The sequence below is a fragment of the Emydura macquarii genome, unplaced genomic scaffold (genome assembly GCF_026122565.2).
Source record: "Emydura macquarii macquarii isolate MOO-44397 ecotype Brisbane River unplaced genomic scaffold, CSIRO-AGI_Emac_v2 contig_1254, whole genome shotgun sequence".
NCBI classification, from domain to species: Eukaryota; Metazoa; Chordata; order Testudines; family Chelidae; genus Emydura; species Emydura macquarii.
The window spans coordinates 6654664-6673731 of NW_027131391.1; the positions used below are offsets into that span (position 1 = coordinate 6654664).

The 19068-nt window shown below is 46.8% G+C and overlaps 1 protein-coding gene across 1 annotated transcript in view; it reads left to right on the top strand.

Annotated features, from left to right (window-relative positions):
* Positions 1-721: 721 nt before the first annotated feature.
* Positions 722-19068, top strand: part of AIFM3 (apoptosis inducing factor mitochondria associated 3) — a 45183-nt gene continuing 26836 nt past the window's right edge. The window contains exons 1-8 of the mRNA XM_067549945.1: positions 722-737; positions 1610-1823; positions 8706-8815; positions 9948-10057; positions 10740-10784; positions 11691-11787; positions 15119-15231; positions 17629-17715. Coding sequence (XP_067406046.1) covers positions 722-737; positions 1610-1823; positions 8706-8815; positions 9948-10057; positions 10740-10784; positions 11691-11787; positions 15119-15231; positions 17629-17715 — 792 coding nt within the window. The remainder of the gene's footprint in view (positions 738-1609; positions 1824-8705; positions 8816-9947; positions 10058-10739; positions 10785-11690; positions 11788-15118; positions 15232-17628; positions 17716-19068) is intronic.

The window sequence follows — 19068 nt, forward strand, 5'->3', positions numbered from 1 at the left end:
CTAGTGTGTTGCTGTAAGGATTTGAGAAAGTAAACATCATTTCAATGAAATTCACTGAGGTACTCACATTTATGAGAGTCTGCCCCCCCTCAGAAATATTAAAGAGTAAGTACAAAAGGAGCTCAGAGAACTTACCAGTTGGAAGGGAAGGACACACAGCACAGCAGACACACAGCTACAAAATGGCTTTTTGAGGGCAGGAGTTGCTTGCATCTGCACATATACAGGACCAGCAGCTCCTCAAAAGGTATTCTGGGAAAAAGGTCCTAGAAAAGTGCAACCCTAGGGAGATTTGGTAAGATCAAGGCATTCACAGCATTTGTGTGTAACAACCTATGTGGACTGGACCTGGGAACTGGACCCAAAGCCCATTGTAGGCAAAGGAAAGATTCTCACAGACAAGTGGGATTAAATGGCAGAGTAAATGGCCACCCTGGGGTACTGCCATTCACTAAAAAATTAGAGTTGGGGGGAAAAACTGGAAAGTTTTAAGTGTAATTTAAACAATATTTGTGGTGTGACAGAACTTGCTTATTACTTCACAGCAGGGAAAGATTCCCGGGGGTCATTCTTAAGCGCTGCTTTTGCAGCCTGAAACTTCCAAAGCTGGGCTGTCGGTGAGGATAATTATCCCCTGAATGTGCCTGGGGCGGCGGCAGCAGCCCCCCTCCCCTGCCTGAGCGGCCCTGTGTCACAAATGGCTTGCTCCAGTCTTCTTAACATGTCGACATGTGAAGGCGAGGGGCAGATCATGATGAAATCTGCAGCATCTTCAGCGCTTGAGCATGTCCTTCCTCCCACCCACTGGGCGTGTTTCTTTCTATCACGATTGCGGAGGCTCCCAGCCCTGCTATTGGCTCTGCCACACCTCTGCATTCCTATTGGCTGAGCAAAGACTAGGTCAGGGAGCGGGGATAAGGAGCCAGCAACCTCGCTGGGTCCCAGCTGTTGTTGTGCAAATTAGGAGGGGGGGGGGCTTCTGCCCACCCTTGCCATACCTAAATGACACCCCTGTCTACAAGTCACATGTATATAAATCTTCCCAATGCCCAGCTGCTAATGGAGACAATGATCTTCTCCTTATCTTATGAGACACACACAAATAATGGTTGCTGTCACAGTTGGAGGGTAACTGTACCTGTTTTCAGAGGAAGAGAGGGCTTATTTACCAGTAGAAACTGAAGTCTCCAAGCCTAGGGATAAATTATATCTGAATGCTAACATCTGTATTTCATTAATAGGGGACAAGACTAACATTGATGGCATGATGGGGTTTCACAAGCTTTAATATTTCTGTTTGCAAGGATACTTGGTTGCTATTTATTAAGGACAGTGGTAGTTAAAAAGGGAATATTGGAGTAAGGGCTGTTAAAACTGAGTCAAGACTGATTAAATTTGCCATCTTCCCAGCCAAGGCAGCAAAGATGACAATTCTGAATGGCATATGTTAGGTCACCTCGCATTTCCCGAAAGCAAGTGTTCTTATGAGAGCTGGAGGTAATGCCTCCAGGCCATAATAGCGTTCGCTGCAGATTTCTGGGGAAATGATACAATTTGACTTGAAAAGCTGCTGCTTAGTTCGAATGACGATTGCTGTTTGCTCCCACAGTTGAAGTGAAAATTGAAGTGGTGCTACCAGAGAAAGAGAGGGCCAAGGAAGACATGTCACCCAACGGGAAAGCCAGTCCACTGGTTTACAAAGTCAATGGCACTGCCCGGCATTACCATCTTGAAGAACATCCCATCACCATCAACCCCTACCAGAACCTGAAGGACGTAATCGAAGCCTCTGTGTGCCATATGAAGGACCTGGAGAACGGACAGTAAGTGTTTAGCGTTTTTACACTTAGCCTGAAGGATCTGAGAGAGCTTCCTAGATGATGCGTGCTCCCATATCCCACACCATAATGGAAACACCGCCACTATGGTGCCGCAGCTGAACAGCCAGGCTGCAGAACTCTGTGAAATGCGGCACGTAATGAACCCAGTTTAACTAAACACTGAGCATGTGCTTAACTCTAACCTTCTGCTTAAAGTCCTCTCCTCTCAGAACAGCATTTAAGCATATGCTTACAGTTAAGCACGTATTTAACTGCTTTGCTGAATCAGGGCCTATGTCATTATCTATCTTTTATGGAAACCATCCCTTTTTTCTCACTAGCTCTTTAGCCTTGTCTAATCCAAGATGATCTGACCATCTGTGGCCAGTCTAGTTTATCTTAGTAGTATGGGTAGTGTTATCTGCCTCCAGTTTTAATACAATAGACTCTTGTACAAATGACAATTCATCTTAATGTCTTTGGATACATGAAATTCTTTCATATTCTCTGGAACTCACGTTAAGAAGACTGGATGCTAATTTCCAATAGACCTTGTCTTGTCTCTTTTAGTTGCTTCTTTAATTATTTGTAGGTTTATTTGCAAAGTTCTAAATTTAGCATTTTAACAAGGCAGTGTAGGTAAAACAAGTATGAATGGTATTCATGGAGTAGGCCCCATACAACTTCTACCTTGTCTTGTTTTTCCAGTTGATATAGTTCTTCTTCAGTTTATTCTCTCACCAGAAATGGAATTTTCCGATGTTTGTGCTAATGGAAACACCACTTTATGTGCAATATCACAGTCCCGATTTTTAATGTAACAATTCATTAAGAAAAAAATGTCCTGCCTCAGTGCTCTATAATCAGTTCTTTCTTATTCTGGGATGAGTACGTGTTTTCATCAATATGTGCCAGTGATCTATTGTCTGATATCCTAACAGCTTCCACCATTGTATTCAGTGGCAAAGACCTATTGCATATGGAAATCATAGTTTGAAAACAGCCTTTCATTTTAGTGGGTGTTTTGTATCATATCTGTGGGACTTAGTACGATTCTGTTACATGCAGTGTTGTAGTTGTGTTGGTCCCAGGATATTAGCAAAACAAGGTGGGTGAGGTAAGATCTTTTATTGGGCCAACTTCTGTTGGTGAGAGAGACACGCTTTCACACTTACACAGAGCTTTGTGTAAGCTCTTTCGGAAGCTTGTTTCTCTCACTAACAGCAGCTGGCCCAATAAAAGATCTTGTCTCCCCCACCTTGCCTCTCTATGACTCTGTTAGTTATTTTCTTTAAATTGGGGTGAATGTTTATATTGCTCCAGAGTCAACTTTACAGTCAAATCTGGTTTGTGCTAAACTTAAAATGCTTTGTGGGCTCCTAATAGTTCTTGTCTGGCTGTAGAAGATGAAGAAGTGATTTATCTGTGGTCTATAGGTACCTACGCAGAGAGAAGATTTTTGTTAGCAGAGGGCCTATCAGAAAAAGGCAAAACAACATCTAGAGCGAGATCCACAAAGGGATTTCGGTGCTTACCTGCCACTTTAGGCACCTCGGTTACATTTAGAGCCTCAACCTCCCTCCCAGCACCTGCCTGGAGATGCCTAAGTTTTTGCAGATTTCTGCGGGTGGACATGCCCAAAGCTACCTAAATCCTGACACCCAACGCCTAACTCACACCTACACCGTGGCATCCCTCACTAGGCATTCTCCACCTACACAGCCTGCTCCAGGAGGTGTTTTCAGAGGCTGCCGAATGGACCAGGTCCTGCGAATGGACCAGGTCCTGCACAAAGCAGAGGACAATGAAGCAGTTGTGCATCTCCACCTCTGCAACTCTATAGCACACTGGTTAGAGAGCTTCCCGCCCCTACGTATGGCAGATTGAGGTTCAAATCCCCATTCTGCTTGAGTTGCAGCAAGGATTTCAACTATGGCATCCCCAGCTTAGTGCCATCCTAGCTGTCTTATGGGTATCCTGGGCCCAAGATCTCTTGGGCTGCTCTGCTTTGTGTGAAACACTTGCAGAGGGAGTGAGACCAGCAATGCCCTGACCCCAGGCTACGCTGCTCAAACCAACATTTCAGTGTTTCATACAAAGTGGAACAACTTCAACAGGAGAAGTTTAGCCAGCCCTAGGCCAGTGGTATGGGCACTTATTTGGGAGACCTGGGTTCTACTCCTCTCAGGCAGAGAGGGGACTTGAACCTGGGTCCTCCCCTGTCTTGAGCGACTCCACTAAGGCCTGAGCTGTTGGGCATAAGAGGGGCACTGCCCCTGGAGTTTTTTTGCAGGAGAGGATTGTTGTAGCTGAGGCACCTAACTCTAGGAGAGGGGTCCCACATGGAGCAAAGGGTCTCCCTCTGACTCAGAGTTAGGCACCTAACTTTCTTTGGGCTTAGGTCAGACCCATCTCCTTGGCATTGCCTATTGGCTAGTTTAGGCTGCTCTTGTGCAGGTTTTTGGCTTCTGTGATTCCCTTTCTTAGGTGCCTATCTCTCCCCATGCATTGTATAGGGACTGTGGGTGGCTAAATCAACACTGGGGATTCCTGTGGGCAGTGGGACCATAACATTCCAGCATTGCAATGCTGAGTTTAAGTACCCTCTGTGGATCTAGTCCTTCGTGCCTGGAAACTGAAGCTAAATAAAGTCAGATGGAAATAAGGCACAATCTTTTAACAATGAGGGAAATTAACTGTTGGAACAACTTATCTAGGGATGTGCTAGATTCTCTGTCATTTGAAGTTTTTAAATCCGGGTTGGCTGCCTGTTTAAAAGATCTGCTCTAACTCATACAGAAATGATGGGTTTGAAGCACGCATTGGCGGGTGAAAATCTGTGGCCTATGCTATGCCAAATGCCTAGTGCTATGTGATCAAGTCCCCACATACAATTTATACAGTCTCTGTTCCATTTATTATGTGAACTGACTTCCAGAAGTGTAAGTATTTTACATCAACACAACTTTTATCAATCAAACTTGAAATCTCAAATAGTGTTATCAAGTCTGATTGACAAGATCTATTGTCCATGAAACCATGTTGATTGACACTAATGATATTACCATCTTTCAGTTCCTTATAGTCTGAGTCCCAGATCAGTAGTTCACTTATTTTGCCAGGGTTGATGTCAGGCTAATAGGCCTATAATTATCTGGGTTGTCCTGTTTGCCCTTTTTGAATATTGACTCTTCCAATTCTCGGGAACTTCCCCAGTATTCCAAGATATGTTAAACATGAACACTGGTAGATCAGAGATTGGAACAGATGCAAAGAAGGGCTATTAGGATGATCAGAGGAATGGAGAACCTGCCTTATGAGGAGACTTAAGGAATTTGGCTTATTTAGCCTAACCAAATGAAGACTGAGAGGAGGTATGATTGCTTTCTGTAAATATGTCAGAGGGATAAACAGCAGGGAGGGAGAGGAGTTATTTAAGTTAAGGACCAATGTTGACGCAAGGATGAATTGATATAAATTGGCCATCAACAAGTTTAGGCTTGAAATTAGAGACAGGTTTCCAGCCATCGGAGGAGTGAAGTTCTGGAACAGCCTTCCAAGGGGAGCAGTGGGGGCAAAAAAACCTAACTGGTTTTAAGACTGAGCTTGATAAGTTTATGCAGGGGAGGGTCTGATGAAATTGCCTAACATGGCACGTGGCTCATCTGCGACTGCTAGTAGCAAATATCTCCAATGGCCAGAGATGGGACACTGGATGGGCAGGGCTCTGAGTTACTGCAGAGAATTCTTTCCCAGGTGTCTGGCTGGTGGGTCTCGCCCACATGCTCAGGATCTAACTGAGCACCATATTTGGGGCCAGAAGGAATTGTTCCCTGGGTCAGATTGGCAGAGACACTGGGGTTGGGTTTTTTTTGCCTTCCTCTGCAGCGAGGTGCACTGTTCACTTTCAGGTTTAAACTAGTGTAAATGGTGTCTTCTCTGTAACTTGAAGTCTTTAAATCATGATTTGAGGACTCCAGTAGTTAGCGGTGAGGGGTCTATTACAAGAGTAGGTGGGTGAGGTTCTGTGGCCTGCAATGTGCCAGAGGTCAGACTAGATGATCACAGTGGTCCCTTCTGACCTTAAAATCCATGCGTCTGAATCTATCAGACAGCTCCTCAGTCAGCTCTACTACGTCTGGCTGCAATTTATCCAGACCTGCTAATTAAAAAAATGGTTAACTTTGGTAGATGTTGTTTAATATATTTCTCACTTCCTGCTGATTTTTTTTTCATTTGGTATTATGACTACATCATTCAGCTTCTTTCCAAATACAAACCAGAAATATTCTGAACACTTCTGTCTTGTTTCTGTCCAAGCTGTCATCTTCATTTAGTAATGCAACTATACCATTGTTAAGATTCCTTTTGTATAATTCCCCAGCACAATTTTAAAAAAAAATCTTTCATACTGTCCTTAACCTAAGGGCCATGGACTGCATATTAATACCTTTAACTTCCCTTATCAGCTCTCTGCGTTTCTTAACTTATAATTTATATTCATGCCTATCAACCCCCCCATTTTACTTTTGTTATATATTGTCTCTTCTATTTTTCATTGCTGCTTTTATTTCTCCCTAAACTGGGATGGCTATTAACTGTTGAAAGCTTCTTATATGGTTTGGGGATTGTGGGGCATCTAGTTAAATGTTCTTAAACAATTGCCAATACTGGTTCACAGTTTTCTGTTTGCATGTTTCCTCCCAATCAATTTTGTTCGTATTTATTTTCAGGTTTGGGAAATTAGCCATTTTAAAGTAGCAAGTATATATACGTTACTGGTCTGGACTGTGTTCTGTTTGCACATAATGAATGTCACCAGGCCGTGATCACTTGCACCTAGGCAATGACTAGTTTTTAGTTCAATGTTAATTTCATCTTTAGGTATCAGAATCAAATCTTATATAGAAGTAATCATGTTGGTTTCAATATCTTTTGTGTTTTTTTAAAAATTGCAATCTATATTTTTAAAGAAATTCCAAGGACATTTTATTAGTGCCATCCCAAGCCTCTTAACATGTGTCTCCCATTGAAATCCCCCTTGATAACACAGTTTTTCTTTCTACAGACAATAAATAGATATCCTAATGCAATCCTTGTATCTATAAACAGGGTAATCTCAAGGAGGAGTAGGGAGATTATACTACCTCTATATTTGGGACTGGGATGACCACTACTGGAACACTATGTCCTGTTCTGGTGTCCACAATACAAAAAGGATGTTGAAAAATTGAGAGAGTTAAGACAAGAAAAACAAAAACGATTAAAGGTTTGGAAAACAGGCCTCCTCGTGATGGACTCAAGAAGCTCAGTCTATTCAGTTTAACAAAGAGGAGGTTAAGAGGTGACTTGATCACAGTTTATAAGTACCTACACGGGGAACAAATACTAAAGGGTTCTTCAGTCTAGCAGAAAAAGGTATAAGATCCAGTGGTTGGAAACTGAAGCTAGACAAATTCAGACTCAAAATAAGGTGCACATTTTTAACAAGGAGGTGAAACAGCCATTGAAACACCTTGTGGATTCTCCATCATGGGAAATTTTGAAATCAAGATCTGATGTTTTTCTGAAAGATCTGCTCTAGTTCAAACAGAAACTACTTCAGGGAAGCCCTATAGGGAAGTGTTATACAGGAGGTCAGACTAGATGACCACAACGGTTATTGCTGGATTCAGAATATATACCTCCACTACCCCCATGCAAACCCACAAGCAACTAATGGAAAGGAGTGAGGTGGAAAGAACACAGCTTGATCTTCAGAGCAGAAGAAGAGTTTTAAAAAACATCTTTGTGCTTAGAAACTGTGATGTGGGGTCAGTGAAATGAAATGAACAGGGAACACAGACAGACGGGCTGTTTTTCCAAAGGGTCTTTTCAGGACAGAGCTGCATTTTAACTGTGGCATTTCCTGGCTCGTGAGTGCAGTTGGGCAGACATGACAAAACTTTAACCTTTTTTTAAAAAAAAACCCAATGGAATAAAATCTTAATCGCAGTGACTCTAAACGAGTAGAGTGCTTCATTCTAACAGCCCTCCGTTGTAAAGAGCAATTGCACTCACTCGTGGAATGAGTGTGTCATTCAAAATCTCTTGTACAAGGTTTCTGTATTTGCTTCACGACCTCAGGTGCTGATTATTATCTCTCTCCGGTCATGTGCTTCCCGAGGGTGGCTGTAAACCATTTCTCTTATCTTTTCATAACTCTGAAGTTTGCCATTTAACAAGAACTGCAGGTTTGGTCTGAAATAAAATCCGTCTGAAGAATGCAGCGGGACGGGCTCCTTTTGCATGGAATGAAGCATGAGAATGTATTGATCTCTTTATTCCCATCTGGATGGGGCTTACTGCGAGGACCAAACATGGTGTTCTGGGGTGGGAACAGAGCCTTGCAGCTTTCTGCTCAGCTAAAACAGCGATATGCCCTTAGCAGTAGCCCCGACTGCTGCTCTGGGCCCAGTTCAGCATGGTATGGTCTTGTATTTAAGGCCCTGGACTCAAAAGGCCTGGTTTCAATTCCCTGTTCTGCCACTGATTCCCTGGGCAGCCTTGGGCCAATCTTCCTATCTCTCTGGGCCTCAGCTTGCTCTTTAGTCAAATGGGGCTGGTGAACCTTTTAGGGTGGAAGGTTTGTGGTCCAGAGTCTGGCTTTCACTGCACGTAGGTTCCTAACACAATGCAGTGCCGCTCTCAAGCACGCAAGGACTGTGGGTGCTGCTGGCGCACAAATAACAATGGTTACTACATTTTGGAGCACACTGATTGAAAACACTGGGACAAAGAGCCCATCAACCCCCCTAAACCTCTGTTTTTCCTTTGCGTGCCGGTCCCTATGTGAATTCCACCCATGGGTGAGCATGCTATGCTTTTCATGCTTTTCACCTCCAGGATGCGAGAAGTGGACCTGGGCTGCGGGAAGGCTCTGCTGATAAAGGAAAATGGGGAATATTATGCCATGGGACACAAATGCCCTCACTACGGCGCCCCGCTGGTGAAAGGTTAGTCTGGGCTCTCTTAATGGAAGAGTATGAACACGAATCAAATATTCACACCGAATGATGGAACCGAATGAAGGCAGCTGAGCCGTTTGGTATTATTCACTGCAGTACAGGTTTTCAGCTCTGTTGGGACATCCTACCTGTGAGGTAAAAATACACTTCTAGTCAAGTAAAGGGATTGACATCTCCTGCAGAGCGCTGACAAACCGATCTCGTGCAAGCCTATATCTCTGAATGATGTCTCTTTAAACGATGGTTGAAGAATAGAAATAAATTAGGGCAGAGACGCTGTGACACCGTAGTTAAGATTGGGTTTTATTTTGTACTTAAAGTAGGAGTTGCATCTCTTCTTCTTTTTGTATGAAAAATACAATTTCAGCACCTCATGTGTGAGTAAAGCTTGGATTTGGTGAGGATTTTCATGTATTTCTGTGTCCATGTCCTATTTAAGTTAATAATTGCCCTTAAAACAAATTGATATTCTGAGTCTCATGCTTTTTAAAGAGCCACAAACTATAGGCAGTCAAAAGTCCACACACACTGGGAGTATGCAGGACTCTCTGGACTCATGCCATTATTTTAATTAACAAAAAGAAAACAATGAGCATTTTGTGATAACTGAATATTGGGGTAACTGTAGGCCCATAAAGAGTTTTCCACATCGGCTATGTTTGTTCCCAGGTACGTGGTAGGTTTTAAGTGGTTTGAGAGGGATATTAACCTGCTGTTTGATGGAAATGCCAAGTGATGTCCCTGCATCCCAACTTGGCGTTGGTTAGTCAAGGGGTAAGTCGGTGGTGTCAGAAGATCTGCAACAAAATAATGGGTACTTTGCCAAAGACCAGGGTCTTGAGGAAAGTGTCCAACCAGTTTACAAGTGGTCCCTGTCCTTCAGGAAACAGGTCACGGCTATATTAAAGATCCCTTCTTAATCAAAAAGTCTAGGAAATGAACACACAATGCACGGCTTACGTGTCTTTGAGCCGGTATGAAGGGAGCCAACACCTGATCTTTAGCCATCAGTAACATTGCCAGGATGTTGCTGCAGTAAGATCTCGCCGGGATTGCTAGGACATGGGAGGGAGGGAGCAGCAGTGAAGTATGAATAGCTTCTGCCATGCCTTTTGTGCAGGGGTTTTATCGAAAGGAAGAGTGCGTTGTCCCTGGCACGGTGCTTGTTTCAGCATTGGCACTGGTGATATAGAGGACTTTCCTGGCTTGGACAGCTTACCCAAATTCCAGGTGAGATCTTCCAACCTGCAGAGGAAGGAAAGGCCATTGGGGGGGAATTGGGAGGGGAAGTGTTCTCCTTTCAGAGTGCAGCGCCGGGGGTCTCCCAATTGCAGAGGTGGTGCTAACTTCATGTGACCCCACCTACTGCCCCCTCCGCTTGACTCCCGTGATTCCGGCTGCTCCCTTCTCCCTGCACCCATCTGCAAGTGCCAGCCAGAGCCTGTGAAACTGAGCCTCCGGGGTAAGGGAGAAGGCGAGAGAAAGGGAGGGGGATACAGACGTGGGAAGGGCTTGGTACATAAAGGCTGCTGCTAGAGAAGAGGACTGGGGCAGGGGAAAAGGAGGGGAGAAGGGCATCCAGGTGCCTCCGAGGACACAGTGGTGCTAAGAAGCCACTTGTGCCTGTGGGATAAGATGAACAGAGATGGTCACTGTACTAAAGATCCTTGCACAACTGATATTAGTTCAGAGCGAAAGTCCCGGCTCACTGAGTGCAGGAGAACCCTGGGTGCGGCTCACCTAGCTCTCACAGGGGCCATGCAGAGAGCACCAGGAGTGTGCGGAGTGGCTGATGGAACCTGTTCTGCGTTGGCCTTTTGTTTAATTCAGCAGCTGTTAGCACAGAATGGCTAAACACTCGCTTTCAGAGACGCAAACTGTGCTGCTAAACGCTGCCCTCTTCTCCCCCCAGGTGAAAATCGAGAAGGAGAAGGTGTACATCCGCGCAAGCAAACAGGTGAGGGGAAGAGATTCCATGGACATCCAGGAGTTCCACGGGGACTGGGGACGCCAGCTTGCTGGGAGACAAGGGTGATTAGATCCTTTGGACCTCTGATTAATAAACACATGTCCAATGGGGAACCACGCTTTCCTTCCACACTCAAACCTTCCAACCCTCATCTGTACAGCGCAGAGGGATTCAGGTTACTGAGGTTCTCTGCTGTCCCCTAGTGAGTATCGCAAGGAATGCTCTAGGTTTGCTTTTAGAGACCGCTCAGGTGTGCACCTTCTATCTATTAGGAGCCATGTTCTGGTATAATTTACACCCAGGTACTTCTAAGGAACTCCAGTGACTCAAAGATTTGTCCCCAAGTGATCACCAACATCAGCTGTGGCTGTCAGCATGCAGACAGATGGTTTATGTTGTCGTGTCCCATCTACCCAGGTTCCACACGTGAATGCTGAGGTGTGAAGAAAAGGGGTCACACCTACCCATCTCAGGAAAGGTGTATGGCCCCAGCAGCCTGTGCTGAGGTCTACAGTTGGTGGTGTGGGGACTGGACATGGGGTGGCAGAAGTTACACTGAACTTTGCTTTGCCAGGACTTGGTGATGGATAGTTGTAAGACTAAAGAACATCGAATTAGCACTGCTGTAACTTGCTGACCTGGGTCAGTTTGCGGCTGGTGGTGGATTTATTCTTCAACTCTCTTCTTGGAGTGGCATAGTGACATGGCTGGTGGAAAGGTTTGATAGTCCATAGTGCTTCAGTTGGACGTGGGCTTGGAATCCTCTTCAGGCAAGAAGAGTGAAGCTTTATCCAAGCTACCTTACAAAATAACTCCTAGCCGCTCCCGTTCGTGCCTGGCAAAGTTAAAACTTTGAACTGCTGATGACAAACCCTCTCCTCCATTGTCATGCAGGCTCTTCAGACGCAGAGGAGGACAAAGGTTATGGCAAAATGCATCTCCCTCAGCAACTACAATATCAGTAGCACCAACGTGCTGATCATCGGAGCAGGTATCGAGATGTGTCCGCTGATGGCCATGGAACTTGGTCATGACACTGGAGGGTATAAAAAGAGTAGTGAATAGTATACGGTAACTGACGTACAATCTCCATCTTCCTGGCCAGTCTGGGTATATACTGTCCATTCTCCTAATGTGTATAGATCCACACATCAGACCCACCAAGAGAGAACTCTTAACTAAACTCAAGATCTGTGTATGCCACTACACTAACCATTGACCTGGGTAATGCAGCAGGTCAGACTAGATGAAAATCTAGGACCCTATGTACAACGTCCCCATCCACTTAATTTATAGACATTTGCTCCTGGACTTTGTGGAAACCCTTCCCCAGCCCCCCACACTGTGTAAATAACTACCGATCCCATTGCAAATTTCTCAAGGTATGTCTTCGCTGCAGAGTTAGCCCAGTGAGTCATGTTCCTAGTCTGTATGGCGATGACACACACCCTGTCTCCCAATCAACAATGGGACACGAGGAGGTCCTGTGTATAACCAACCCCTAACTCCTGCACCTGATAAATTAAAAACCACCTCTTAGTTCTCCCATTCTAGGCATTTCCTCCCAAACTACGTCTCTCTGTCTCTCAGTTTAATCACCACCCCAACTACCAGCTCCTTAGGCACTCCCCCCATACTCCTCAGCCGCTGATACCCTCCTCCACTCTCCCAGTCTGCATAAAATGAAGGTTTATAATATCAAAGCTTCTGGCCCTGCTGGCCTGTTATCCCTAGTCTCTCATCCTTGTCAGTGCCTGCCGTGGCTCAGCTCCCCAACTCCACTGGCCACAGGCAACACAACCACTGGCTGCCAAGTCTCACAGGCCATGGTCTCTGCGTACAGGCTAGCAATAGGCATGCTCTACCTCTGAGCATCTCCCTGGTGTGTCTGGCCCCTGGACCAACTCGGCATACCAGTCCCCCCTCGAATCAGCGCTCAGCTTAACACACAGCACGTTAGCTGAGTTTAAGGTGAAAACAAATAAAAGCATTTAACATAGTCCAGAGATTTGAGCAACAGCAAGTACAAGTATTGGCAACAGAGGGTTACATATGAAATAAAATCATAACCCGCATTCTAGAGAGCCCAGATGTAATTAACAAGATTCTCTCCTGGCTGAAGCAGTCGTGCTCACCTGCGTTTTCCAGGCAGGCAGGCTGTGAGCCCTTCCTCATGAGACAAGTCACACTGTCAGTTTGTCTCCTAGGTGAAGGATTCCAGGTGCCTGACTGCACCTCTGGATACATCACAACCATCCATTGTCCTTATTCAGAAATGGGAACCCTTCCTGCTGTTTGTTTCTTCCTGTAAATTTCCTCTCTTGAAGATGTCACAATCTCTGGAGCAGCATTTGGTGCAGCATGCCCAGGCATCCATTGTAAGACCCACAGGGCCCAATACACACATGACCACACAGCAAGATAATCAAAGAGTAATAGAGGTGAAGGCAGGAATGGACCATCAGATCATCCAGTCTGACCTCCTGTATATCCCAAGCCACCAACATCACCCAGCGCCCGCACACTAAACCCCGCAACCAAAATTAGAGCCAAGTATTACAACCCTCAGGAGACTAGACTATCATATGCCACTGGCAGAGAAATTATTAAGTGAGATGTAAGTAAGTGTCTGTTTCCTCCTGCTTCAAAGGAACACTCCTGAGGTGTGTCACCTCCTGGGGACCCTCCGCGTCACAAGTCCTTACGAACATAATGTCCAGTATCGATACATAACTCCTGAAATAGGATCTGTACACGCATTTCGCAATGTTAGTGACAGCCGGTGGGCTACGGGCTCTCAGTAGAGATCTCACAGGTCAGCCTTCAGTGAATTATGCAGATAGCTAACCCAGGGGATCCCTATAAAACACTATGCACCTATGTCCTTTTGACACCAAGAGATTCCCAGATTCCCCCACCTCAAGCTCTACCCCTTGCAACATAACGTGACCCCCATCTTCTCCTCCAAGAAACCCTAGCTTCCTCCTACTTCTCTGCCCCAGCCAGCCCCCTGCCATCGCCAGCCCCCTCTCATCTTCTGCCCAGATGTGCCACAAACCCCACTGCCTCGGTCTCTCCCCCTCAGAGAGCTCCAAGCCACCACTTACTCCCCAGGACTTCTTAACTTCAGCTGAAGCTCACCATCATCTACAGGTTATTTGCAACTAGGCAAATGATTTCCTGAGCTAAAGTGCCTATTGGGGGGCGACTGGTATAAACGGTCACACGGGGAGTAGCACGAACCCTTGGCGGTTCTGAGAAGAGGCCAGGTGGAACCTGCCCGGGGCGCTGATCTGAACCAGAGGTACCAAGTGGCTGCCTGTGGTTTTGGGTCAGCCCCGGAGCCCAAACCAGTGAGGCAGATCCAGAGCCTTGTCTCTGGATCCGTGCACACCCAAACCCGGGGATGCCTGTGTCAGGCCCATCTCTAATGTGGGCCCCAGGCTCCTGGCACGTATCCAGGGCTCCCTCACCTTTGCCTCAGCTCTTCCTGCTCCTGGAGAGCATAGAGCGGACATTGCTCACCTCCACGCCTCCCTCCTCTGTCTTGACTTGCTCACAGCTGAGAGCGTCTCCAGGCCCACCCCTGGCCTCCCGGTTGTGTTGGCTACAATAGGCTAATTCTGGGGTTCAACCTGAGCGCTTGCTGCTGCTGGGCCGAGCCACAGGGAGCCCGGCATTGCAGCCCATGCCGTAGCAGCAGGACCACCAGCTGCCCCCGCCCATGGCCTGTCTCTGCAGCACACACACCCTGACCTGCTCCCTGACTGCTACTCACCGGCGGCTCCACCCCATCAGTATCAATCCATACCCAATATACGCCGCTCCCCCAACACTTGTTCTTCACCCAGCAGCTCCCCCACTGCCGCCCCTCCTCATCATCAGAGCCCCCTTCAAATTTTCCCCAGAAGAGAGAACCCACACTGGATCTCCCTTCCACTCCCTTCTTCTGCAGAGCCCAGTCTCTACCCACCACCACTCTGCAAACGCTCCTCATCCCCTCTCCCAGCCCAGGGATTCCCTCATTGCTCTCTTGCTGGCGTCACCTGTGCTGGATCTGTCCCAGGGGAGCCGGGATTCAGCCCCCCCTCACTCAAGCAGAGGGGTCTGTGTGGGGGGCCCTGCTGACATCACCCCATCAGAGTCAGGATGGGGAGATGACGGCGAGAGCAGAGGTTTCAAGAGTTAACCTCCCAGTAAGAGGAATGGAGCCGCTCAAACCTCTCCCTGCCTGCCTGATTCAGCTCTCAGAGCAATTAAACGTTTTTCACTTGTTAAATCAAATATATGTGTAGCAATTACAGGCCTTATGTCTTTCTCAGGCGCTGCTGGATTAGTTTGTGCAGAAACCTTAAGACAAGAAGGTTTCTCGGACAGGATCGTAATGTGCACAATGGACAGACACTTACCCTATGACAGACCCAAGCTAAGTAAGGTTTGTATCATCCAGAGTGTTTCATATTCTTCCTGAACAGCCACTGGGATCCCCCTCTCCAAGAGTGTTTCTTTCACCGGACAATGGGTCTCCCAACCACTACAAAGTCTTTTTATTGCATTGATGCAACGTTGATAAAATTAATTCCAGGGACTACCGGGCCTTGTCATCCTTTATCTGTCAAGACAAGGTGTAACAGAGAATCCGCTCCCCCCATGTTAGAGGCAGCATGTTTTGAGTTAGGCAATTGTCATCAATTATATGTAGAAAATCCAATAAGGTTTTAATACTGGCAGCATGAGACCTTCAGCCTGTGTCACACCAGTTGAAGGCCCCATCACCATACAGCTTTTTTCCTTACCCATTGATAGGTGGTGTCACATTTCAGGGCAACTGCACCTGTATTCCTCCTCCGCGATCCACCAAAGGCACCCACTCCAGGCTTCCAGCTCCTCAGCTGTTACCACGGTTGGGTAGAGACCCACACCTCTCTCCCTCTTGACCGGGGTTTTTCCGGGCCACACAATGCCCTGCCTACACTGTTGTGACAGATATTGCAATTTCCTGCAATATCTTTGGGAGATCTTTGTCAGCAACTAGGGCTTGTAGCTGCACCTGCCCAGACACCAGGCAGTCAATAAGGGCAAAGCAGAACCACCTGTTTGACGAATGCAGTCGGGTGGCTTGCTCTTTAGCACAGCAGCTGCAGAGGCTCCGTGGCAGCTCAACACACGTCCCTGGGGATTTCCTGCCTCTCGCTGCTTGCTTTGCGTCAAGCCTTGCCTGATTGCTCCTGCACTGCTCCACTCTAGACCCAACCTTGCTCCTGCCTGCAGCCAGCCCCGCTTCTGCCTTCCCTGACGGCAAGTAATCTGGTTCTGATCCTTGGCTCTGGTTCCTGGCTCCGGCTCTGTCTTGACCCTTTGCACTGGCATTTGGGTTCTGACCTTCACTTCTGACCCCCGGCTCTGACACTGCTTTGACCAGGGGCTTTGATATTTAGACTTGACCACTAGGCCTGCCTTCTGCTCTGACTCGGTCTCCTGACAATCATACTGTATTAAGTTTATGTATCATTGTGGGCCAGGGGTTGTATACAATTCCATGGGGGAGGATAACCACAGCTCCTCCAGGAACTAAGAACTGGGTGGTGGGGTGACTAGGCAAATTCACTCAGGTTGTAACCTCTCCAGAGAAGTACCCCTGCCTGCAGAGGCTCACATATACTGGATTTTTCCTGGCTTCTCAGAGGTTTCTCATTTGGGCTGACAACTCTTGTATGCTGAATGGATACAAGGCATCCTGGAAAGCCTTAAGGCCCCTATCAGGAGGTTCTTTGCTAACGCATGTGTAAGAATTCCCTTCCAGCAGACAGGGAATGCCCAGGAGTGCGTCTGGATTCACGGTCTCTATGGTGAAGGTGGGCAAGTGCCCTTTTCCCCGCTAGGTTGGCTTATTGCTTTCACCTTTGTGTTATTTTATCCTTTTTGGGGCAGGCATTGAGAAAGATGGGGTGGAACCTAACAGGCTATGGGGAGATGGAAACATACAGTCCAGGCAGAGCATGTGTTTGCTGTCTTATACCATCTGCCAGAGCCTCTGTTCTGTCTGACAAGCCCTGGTACCCAGAGCAACTCTTTGGTCCTTGCACATGACATTCTTTTTGGCCCATCTCACCAGCCACCCGTGGGCAGCATCTCTTGTGGAAGAGAATGCTTTCTGCCTGGCAGGCCAAGTGGAGCATGTGGCAGACAGCAGTGGAGATTCCTGGACCAATGCTCCAAGTGCAGCAAACCACCTGGGAGCAATGGTGGTTGAAGCAAAATTCACGAGGGCCCTAGTTCAGTCCCAATCCTGGGTTCCTGCCCTTCCAACCATTGCTTCCATGCGGCTTGCTGCACTTGGAGCATTGGTGCTGCCCCCAGCATACATACATATAGCCCAGACAGAGCATGGTAAGGCCTTGTGTTTTGACTCTTACTGGGCTGTGTGCTCCAAGTAACTAGAAAATTCTCCTCTCAGGTGGATAACTGATTCCCTTTCCAGAAATAACCCTTCTCTTTGCCCCTCTGTCTCGGTGCTGTTCCATGCCATGTCTTTTGAGCTTCCACTTTACAGCTGTTCAAAAGCCTTCCCTTCCTGTGTTCCTTTGTGGTCAATTCTCGTACTGCAGCGTGAGTTCATATGAAAGGAAGTAAAGCCCAATATGAAGTCCATTGACGTCAATAGGGATCCTTCAGAGATTTCCTGTATACCAGGTTATTGCTAGGATAGATTTCAGGCTATCTCTGAAAAGTGCTGGGAAAATGGCTCTTACTCACGTGTGAAGGACATAATTGGGAATTCACAAACATCCCTCACATCATTATTGACAGCAAAACTGCTTCTTTGTTGCAGTCAATGGATTTCCACTTGGATCAGATCACCTTGCGCCCTAAGGAATTCTTCCGTACCAATGACATTGAGGTCCTGACTGAAACACAGGTAAGGAGAACAGCATTTGCATTGTACAGTCACACATGGCTCGGTCCAATTGCCTCTACAGAAACATTACCAAATGCTGCAGCAAAGCCCTCACTTCACAACAGGATTCTAATATGACAAGCCCCCCCGCCCGCTGGTTGTAGCTATTCAAAGCTGCTGTTAGCAAACAGCGACCAGTCCCTTTCTCTAACAAGACAGGACGCTCGCTGGGGCTGTTCTCACACTGAACATGCTCAGTGGAACCCCAGCTTATCTGGCCTGCACTTAGATGCCTATAACCTGTTGAGAGGTGGGGCTTGGGCATTTCTCATCAGCTAGCTTCTGTGACTCCCTGCTCAGCATGCTGGCTTTTGGAGAGCCCGTTCCTAGGTGACAAACTCCCCCCTGTGCATTGTACAGCAAGCCTGGGCATCTAACGGTGGATTCCAGTGTGTGGCAGGGTGCCTAACTGTTAAGCATTGCAGTTCAGTTGCCCCCCTATGGATCTAGCCCCCCGAGTGTCTTTCCATTAGCATGGAAACATCATAGACTCTGAGAGCTGGCCTGACTAGTTTTCATTTAGCAATGATTGTTCAAAAGCATCTCCCTCCTGCCAACACAGGGCTCTCTTCACTACATTAGGTGACCTTTGGGGTCTAAGGAAGGGCAAATAAATGATGCAAGGTCTGCACTGATGGAGAGAAATTAAAACAACTGAAAGTAAAACTTGGAAGACCCAACACTGGAGAAAAGAATCCCTTAAAACTAAAGAAGTAAAAGCACTTTATGGAAAGAGTGAATGTAGCTACTGTCCAAAAGTAGAGGGGAGGGGAATAGTGGAAAAGTCTCTCTTTTGACCACAGCATTGCACTGGGAGCTCATGTTCAGCTGATTATCCACCATGACCCGCAAGTCTCTTTCAGAGTCACTGCATCCCAGGATAGAGCCCCCCATCCTGTAAGCACGGCCCCCATTTTTTGTAGAGAGATGAGTCCATAAGAACTGCCACTAGCACCACCCCGAGAAACAGTGATGGCACAGCCACTGATTTGTCATCACATGGAGGCCCCGGGTGAGGTAACTAAACGCTCCCAAGAATGACGATAAATGTGACCCAGATTCATAGCATGAAATCAGAACTGGTCAGCAGACCACCAATTTGAAACTCAGAGAATAAAGTCTGAAAGAAGGACCAAAACCTGTGCAGATTTTAAAAGTCACTTGCCAAACAAACATTGGTGTTTGCATTGTGGGTTTTTTTTATATATACAAGCCATCTATCCCCCATGTTGCAAGTTCATGTCTAATTCACTGTCCATTCTCACCCCAGGGTCTTATTCAGCTGTTCCACCTCCCACCCCCAGTGAATATTTG